The 8,705-nt window shown below is 41.4% G+C and overlaps 2 protein-coding genes across 2 annotated transcripts; one reads left to right on the forward strand and one right to left on the reverse strand.

Moving 5' to 3' along the window:
- The first annotated feature begins 4,459 nt into the window (after positions 1–4,459).
- Positions 4,460–4,978, forward strand: LOC149834828 (uncharacterized). Its single transcript, XM_090009463.1, has one exon. The coding sequence runs from the start codon at positions 4,460–4,462 to the stop codon at positions 4,976–4,978; it is 519 nt and encodes a 172-aa protein (XP_089865589.1).
- Positions 4,979–6,790: 1,812 nt separating this feature from the next.
- LOC149834829 (E3 ubiquitin-protein ligase ATL41-like) lies at positions 6,791–7,333 on the reverse strand. The gene has a single exon (XM_090009464.1). It carries the CDS (start codon positions 7,331–7,333, stop codon positions 6,791–6,793), a length of 543 nt encoding a protein of 180 aa, XP_089865590.1.
- Positions 7,334–8,705: the final 1,372 nt, after the last annotated feature.

Genomic DNA, 8,705 nt, shown 5'->3' on the forward strand with positions numbered 1-8,705 from the left:
CCCGGTGCGGTCAACCTGACCTTGGGTGCGTTGACTGCATCCAGGGTCATTTATGTTCAACTTTTGGAATATATATATATTGTCGCACACCTGCACCCGCACCCATGTGACATAGGTGATGGGTAGTTTAGGTGTGTGTAGGACTGTGTTTGTAGTGAATTTTTTCTTGTATATTTTTGTGTTTATTTCACATCAATGAAATATCTAATTATTTATATCTTGTTTCTTCTCTTGTATTTACATGGCCTATTGTCTCTTGCTAAAGGCATTTGGATTTCATCTGTTATTTTTTTTGTTTCTTGTCTCTCGGGTTTTGTGCCCTTTTGTGGGATTTTTTCCTTTTGATAGTCACTTGAACCTTACCTCCTAACATCAGCTGGCTGTAGATGTGAGGAAAACTAATCTGAAGATTTGAGGACTGCACATAAATATATTATGGAAATAATACAACCAGGGCCTTTTACTTTAGCATGTGTAATATGGGTTGGTTTCCTTTTTCTCAAAAAAAAAAAAAAAAACAGAATAAGAAACCATGTATTAGCCATATGTGAAGCTTATGTGTTAAATGCACAACCGCACATAAAAATAGTGTGGCATCCTTAGAAAAAGTTCCGTGAAATATTTAAGTCAAAAGTTATGAATGGCAGCAGGTATCATGGAATATCAGAGTTTTAAAGCAAGATTTGGAGCCCCAGAACATACTGATAGTGGTTTTTGGTTCACCAACAAGAGATGTACAAATCTTATGGCACAAATGAAAGTTGAAAGAAAAACCTGACATTTCAGATCTGACAGTACATGAAATGGCTTTATCTTCAATTCGGATACTAAGAGGGAACTTTTATCATCTATGTTCTATCAATCATTGAAATTAGTAGGCATTCTTCCTGTTTAACACATATTCTAAAGAGAAAACTAACTCTTCCATTCATGAGATGTTGGTAATAATGGTTGATGTGTCATAATGCTTTCTCAGGAAATCAAAGAAAATAGTACCTTGTTTCTAATTATTTTTCCTTATTGTCTTCTGATCTCGATTGCCAGAGTAGATGCAAGTGGGTTTAATGCATCTCTAGTCTGCTTCACAAAAGCAATACGTTGGAAACACTTCTAACAAGAGGTGTGTGTTCTAGTCAAGGAATTTATAATATCTTCTGAAATGCAGCAGTTGGCATCTAAGGACAGGATCTATGTGGTCTCTGTGCTTTCATAGGTGCTATAAGCTTTGGGGAGAAGTCACCTTCATGGCTGAAACTCCTGTCATCTTTGCTAAGTTTGCTTCTATCCCAAAAGTTTTTGTTTATCATGTACCTTTTTGTTTTGGTATGGAGAGTTTGTTTCGAGTTTGATATGCCTTCCTCTTTCAACTTTTAGGGACGTTTGCTGTGGACTGGATAACTCGAGGACCATGAAATAGGCTAGGATATTGTAGCAACTGATGTAGGTCATGGATCAACTCAGTTTCTTGGGATCGTTGTTGGACTCCGATGAGAATGTTGCTTCAGTACACTTCATGTGTATGGCATGGTGTGTTAGTTATTTGGATTCGGATTGGATCCAGTTTGGATCCAGTTTGGATCCGGATCCATTTACCATAACTAACAGTTATGAACGACAAATGTGCATCGGTTTTGAAATGAGGATAAGTCCCACGATTAATCGTGGGCTCATCGGTAACTGATAGTCAGTTGCGAGAAAGCCATTTAATAAATATATGCGTGGTTGAGAGCAGGGGTACGGTGAAGTGGTTTTCCAAAAGATTGGATCTTCCATACGGTAAGGGTCCCTGCTCTATTCTTCTCCTTTTGTGCTGTGACTCACCTGAGGTAGAGAAGAAACTAGAAGAGAAGACTCTCCCGTTTTGTTCAGTTGACAGAGTCACCTCGTCCTACAATGGCAGGGACATCAGGTACATGCTCCTTCTATTTTGTTCTGTACAATAAGCATGTACTGTTTTGTTTTGTTTTTTGAGTTCGTTTTGACACCCAACAATTGGTTTCAAAGCAGGGAGGTTTATTGGACCTCTGTGGCTTGATTCTCCATCTCTGTATAAGGGATGAACAGAGATGGGAAATCAGGCAGATCTGTTAGCCCAGAAAGATCGATTCTGTTCTTGAAACAGAATCAGTTTTTTTATTCAGTCAAGCTAAATCGGGATTCTGGAATTTGAACCGGTCCCATACATTTTCCTATCCGGTTCAAGAAACTGTATTGGACCAGACCCATTTCGGATTCGGTAGTAAACCGAACCGGGTCAAAGTTCTGAACCGGGCTGGTTTAAGGAACGAATCCAGACCCCTATCGTGTCCAGTCGATTCCCTGCGATCGACACGACTCGTGTCGAGTCTTGGAGAGTCATTGCGACTGACACGACCCGTGTCGGGTCTGGATGGACTCCCATGACCGACACGACCCCATGTCAGGTCACTGCTTTTCCTCTTTTCCGGCAAAATCCCTTTGAACAGGGATTTCGCCAGCGGCCGGTGCAAAATCCGTTCTTGGCATTTTTTTTGTCGAAAATACTGTGGGTTTCGGTTTGGGTGAAACCCAAACCCTTCTGATATCGAGACGACATCGGATGCGTCAGTCGTCCTGCCGAAAAACCCTAATATAAAATATATATATATATATATACTTACAGGAGGGGGTTTTTCACCGGATTTCTGTCTCTGTCACCGTGTGGTGACTGGAGCAGGAAAGTTCTGGCTCGATCTCCATCCGCACCACCGCGGATGACAGAAGAATCGGGGTCGAAAGATCTGGGCTGTGCGACGATGCCAGACCCCGGCCTCACCGTTGATGTTCCCGACGGGCGTCGATGTCGGAAGATGCCGGTGACGCCATGGCCTTCAGTCCTGCCGAACGTCACCGTCATTTTTTGCCAGATCCATCGGCCTTTTCGCCAGATAGGATGGGGTTTTGGGTGTTGTCGGCTGACTCCACCGGCTCCGCCGCTGCGTCATCGTCGTCGTCCATCTCGTCGGATCCACCGGCCGCGTCGTCGGACTCTTCAGAGCAACGATGTCGGCGGTTAGGGTTTTCTTGACGAAAAACATCGTAACGATGTTTTTATACTCAGGAAACCGGATCGGGTCCGAACCTGATCCGGAATATCAGATATGACCAGATCCAGAAACGATGACCAGATCGGGTCTGGACCTGATCCGAAATTCTCGTTTCAACCCGAACCCGAATTTCAAGTCGGTGCTACAGTAACGGGTCCAGGTCTGGACTCGGGTCGGCTTATTTTCGGATCCATAGATCCGAAGTCCATGTGTCTCGACTTCTGTCTGTCCCGAACAAGTTTCTCTGGGACAGACAAAACATTCCGGACATCAGGAACTTTTGTCACGGTCATCCTATTCATCTGTCCCGGAACATAGTGTTCTGGAACAAACAAGAACGTTCAAAACAACTATTTCAAAATAGACCGTTCTGTCCGGACATGAACAAATTTGTTCTGGGACAGACAGAATGACCCGAAACAAACTATATCGGTCCATATGGCTTCTAAGACCGATACGGGGCATTCAGGGACCGATTTTGAGTGAATTTAAACCGGTTCCTAGGGTTTTGGAGTCAATTCTTTCACTTGGCATAACTGGTTTTTCGTTTTGAGACTGTTCTGAGGGTGTTTCTTTTATGGTTCATCAAGTTTCGAACCGATACATCTATTTCTGGGACTATTCACCAAGTTTTGGATTAGTTCTTGGGTTCTAGGGCTGACATACATGTTTTAGAGCATGCATATCATAGTTTATGAGGCATTTTAAAGCATATTAAGTTATATTACTGATTCATTATGTTCTGAAGTCGGTTTTAATGCTTATGTACATGCTTCTATTGATATTATGCTTATTTTCATACATATGTACACATATTTTGAATGCATAAAGATATGTGTAGTATTGTTTTTAGTATGCATGATTGTTTAAGCGTTCACATCAATATTGATATGGAGATTAACATGGAATTTGCATTTGTATGTATTTGTTTTCACCAAAGTGAATTGATGCATACTTTGTAAATGTCTAGTTAAAAATTTATTTAACATTGAAATTGTATTGGCTTCATAGAAATAATATGTCATCCAAAGATGGTATTATTATGTTCAGAAGCTAGTATGATAAAATGAAGGAAGTGTCTCCCAGTACATGAGATGTGTAGTACCCAAAGGTACCATATCGATTGTCTCTGGGTACATGTTCCCTTAGTTTTATCGAATAGTGGGAGGCGGAGTGCATTTGCGTATTATGGGTACTCACCAAAGTGGGACCATAATGACCCCTGACACTTGCCTAGGAAAGAGTAAATAATTAAGGGCCTTATTCATATATTTATTTTTTCATACATGTCTCATCATGTGCCTAATACAATCTTTGGCTCGTCTAGTATCCCTTTCCTCGATGGTTCTAACTTCTCAGAATGGAAAGAAACAATTTTATTTACTTTAGGGTACATGGATTTAGACCTAGCCCTTAGGAAGGAAGAACCTGCTGAACTGACACCTACTAGCACTCCGGAACAAAAATTCGACTTTGAGAAGTGGGAGCGTTCTAACCGCCTCAGTCTGCTTTTGTTGCAGTCTAGGGTGGCTAAGAACATAAGGAATGTCATCCCCACATGTAAGACTGTAAAAGATTTTCTGGCTGCTATAGAGGCACAGTTCGTAAGTTCCAACAAGACTAGGGCTAGTACCCTTATGTCTAAGTTAACATCTATGAGATACATGAATGGGGAAAACATCCGGCAACACATACTAGAGATGAGAAACATAGTCACACAGCTTAATGACATGAAGCTGACTATCTCGGACTCCTTCCTTGTCCACCTCATTATTGCATCATTGCAAGCTGAGTACAGTCCCTTCAAAATGACGAATGACGAATGGACTTTTAATGATCTCTTGTCCAAGTGTGTTGAGGAAGAGGAGAGATTGAAGAGTGAGAAGGTGCACAGTGCACATGACTTCTCATAAGGTTCAATAGAAGAGTGGACCGAAAAGGAAATCTTTTAAGAAGAAGCTCAAGAAAAAGTCAGCCTCCCAACCCAACCAAGCACCTGTTAAGTCTGATGTTCCCGCAGTAAAGTGTTTCCTTTGCAAAAAGAAGGGACATAAAAAGGCAGAGTGTGTTAAGTACCAGCTCTGGTTGAGCAAGAAAGATTTTTCAAAAAGTATGGGATAGAGAATTGTTCTCCTACTACGGCACCCATACTTAAAGGAGATAAAATGAGCCTCAAGGATTGTCTTCAAACTGAAGAAGACAAGACACTCATGAACCAAATACCATATGCTTCAGTTGTTGGTAGCTTGCAATATGCACAGACCTGCACCCGACCTGACATATCCTATGCAGTTGGGGTTCTTGGTAGATTTCAGTCTGATCCAGGGCATGTCCACTGAACAACTGCAAAGAAGGTCATGTGATATTTGCAAGGGACAAAAGATTATATGTTGACCTACAAGAGATTGAAGCACCTTGAAGTGGTTGGCTATTCGGATGCTGATCTTGGAGGATGTCCTGATAGCAGAAAGTCTACAACAGGATATATTTTCATTCTTGCTGGTGGTGCCATTTCTTGGAGGAGTGCAAAGCAATCCACTGCTGTTGCCCACACCATGGAGTCTGAATTCATTGCACTTTTTTAGACAACGTCACATGCTATCTAGTTGCGGAACTTCATATCTGGACTCAAAGTGGTTGAATCCATTGAGAGACCACTTAGGGTATATTGTGACAATGAAGTCGTTGTGTCATTTTTCAATAACAACAGGAGTACTACATCATACAAGCATATGGAATTGAAGTACTTTATTGTCAAGGAAATGACTGAGAATCAACATGTGTGTATTGATAACATTGGTACCAAAGAAATGGTTGCAGATCCTCTTACTAAGGGTTTGGCCCCGGGATTATATGCTGAACATGTAAAGATGATGGGTTTATCCATTTCGTTGTAATCAGATACACAATTTTGTACATGTGATCGCATGCTATAATAAAGGTTGATTCTTTTAATTTATATTCCATAAAGTTATCTATGTAAATAGAAATTTGTTGAAGCAATATAAATTGGACCCGAATAGAATTAAAGGCCAATCTATTTAAATTTGTAATTTCAAACCATTTGGGAATAGCGCATTTTTGTCCAAGTGGGAGATTGTTAGTTATTTGGATTCGGATTGGATCTATTTGGATCCAATTTGAATTCAGATCCATTTACCATAACTAGCAGTTATGGACGACAAATGTGTGTCGGTTTTGAAATGAGGATAAGTCCCATGATTAGTCGTGGGCTCATCGGTAACTGATCAGTTACGGAAAAGCCATTTAATAAATACCTGCGTGGTTGAGAGTAGGGGTACGGTGAAGTGGCTTTCCAAAAGATTGGATCTTCCATACGGTAAGGGTCCCTGCTCTATTCTTCTCCTTTTGTGTTGTGACTCACCTGAGGCTAGAGGAGAAGACTCTCCGTTTCGTTCGGTCAACAAAGTTACCTCGTCCTACAATGGCAGGGACATCAGGTACATGCTCCTTCTATTTTGTTCTGTACCTGTTTTGGTTTGTTTTTGGGGTTCGTTTTGACACCCAACATGGTGATGTAAGGTAAATACATCGAAGGAAGCTTCCATTAGATACATTAATCTACTCATTTCTTCTTTTTTGTTCTATACAACAAGCATAACACTCATTGAGACTTAAAGGATCTACTCTTATCTCTTTCTTTCATCTTTGTGGTAAATGCCCAGATGGAAAAACCTGAAAAGAAGATAAGAGAACAAAATCTCTCAATCCCCTTCGTTACTGATAGTCTTGGTCAAAATCACATCCTCTGGATCAACTTCAAAGCGGCAGATTGGGCAAGTGGAGTGCCAAGCCAGCCACTTCTTGATGCATTCAGCATGGAAAACGTGACCACAATTGGGAAGAAGTCTTAGTAATTCCATCTCTCTTAATGAACTCAAGCAGACTGCACACTCTGTGCTGCCTTCTCCCCATGCAGGGGCAAACTCTACCATCCTTACTGTTTCATTCTTCAAGTTATCTTTGGAAGGTTGGGGCGTCGAGTGATCTCTAAAGATCGGCATGGTGCTGCTCTTCCAAAGTCTGATGTAGAACCAAGCAAGAAAACCAAATGAAAAGATAATTGTTATCAAACCAATTCCAAGTGCTACAATTGGACGGATGGGGTTGATATCTGATAGCTCTGTTGCAGGTAATAGACTTCCATGGCTGCTAGAGTTGCTTCTGTACTCACGGCTACCCAGCGCTTGCACTACAATCGGGGAAGAAGGGGAGAGAACCATGTGGTTAAAGTCGAGGAGCTCCATGATGGGTAGGCTTCTTTTACCCCTTGAACGATGGAACTGGTGGATGTATGTTGTTGGGTCCAATTGTTTTCCAGCAATGGTTTCTGCTTTTTGGGTTCACTACGAATGAGTACTCTGTTTCCTTTTTGGCGTATTCTTTCTCTTCTCTACTTAGCGCACAGATGGTGGCTTTTATAAGATAAGGGTTTTCATCTTCACCTGTGGAGTGCTTTTCGTGGTAAAGAGGCCATCTTTCTTCACGGTAAGGAACGCAGATGACAATTATTGAGGCAAGTGCATGCTCTCCTCCTTGATCTCTGTTTCTCACTCGATTCTGATTTTCTTTTTGTGGGTCTAGCACTCTAGCTTTATTTGGCTGCATTCCAACCCATGCCACTTTGTGGTCGGCTTATGGCAAATGCTTGTCTCATCTGAAAATCAAGCCATCAACAGATTGTTGTTGGAGGGTACAGTCAGCTGGCATTTCTGGAATTAAGGAAAGAATGCAGCACACAATGAGCAAGAACGTTTCACTGTTGGGACCTGACAACGCAAACAATGGTGGCTTTATGTGAGGATGATTGAGGATGTGAATTGGATTTATCGACTCCTGCGAGAAGTCATTATCATTTATCATGTCATCAGCGAAAGCGTTTACCATGGCAGATGAGCGCAAGTAGAATGTTGTTATGAGTAGGTTTTCATCATTTAATTCGTGTCTTAAGTGTTGCAGGTGGGATTGTCTGTGAGTGGGCCCACGCCCTGCCAAACCTGGATGCCTAGAAATCACGTAACTGGGCGGGCCCAGGCTGTGAAACAAGACGAGCTTCGGCTCTACTCATGTTCAGCTTGTAAACAACTCGTTTGAACCCTAAAATAGGGTCACCCAGCCAAACAGGAACGGCAAGTGTTAACCTCATCTTAATTTGTATAGGTTCGTTAACTTGTAATAAATATATTTTACATGTACTTTATATCATAAGTGTAATGGTTTAAGTGTTTGGCTTAAAAGCAATAAGTAGAATTCAAATTTTATTGCTTTCAGCCTTGAAACAATGTATTTATTTTGTAAACGAGTCGGTTTGAGCTTGGGTCAATAGGTTTAGAGCACAAATTCTATTATTTTTAGCTCTGAAAAAATATGTTATTTTTTCTAAATAAAGACACCTCGAGCTCGGCTCGTCTTGCCATAAGAATTGAGTCAATCTTAAACGTCCTGTTTGGCTTGATATGCTCGTTCACCAGCCGTACCTGGGCCCGGACCGACCACCAAAACCAATTTCCGTTTATCTAAGTGAGTCAAATTTGTCGATTCTCAAAGTTTGGCAGCCTGTACACACAAGTCATTTTGCTAGGTAATCGTGGCCTTGCACGCAGAATGCCCAAAAGGAAG

This window comes from Nuphar pumila, chromosome 6 (assembly GCF_984573655.1).
Source record: "Nuphar pumila chromosome 6, dmNupPumi1.hap1.1, whole genome shotgun sequence".
NCBI classification, from domain to species: domain Eukaryota; kingdom Viridiplantae; phylum Streptophyta; class Magnoliopsida; order Nymphaeales; family Nymphaeaceae; genus Nuphar; species Nuphar pumila.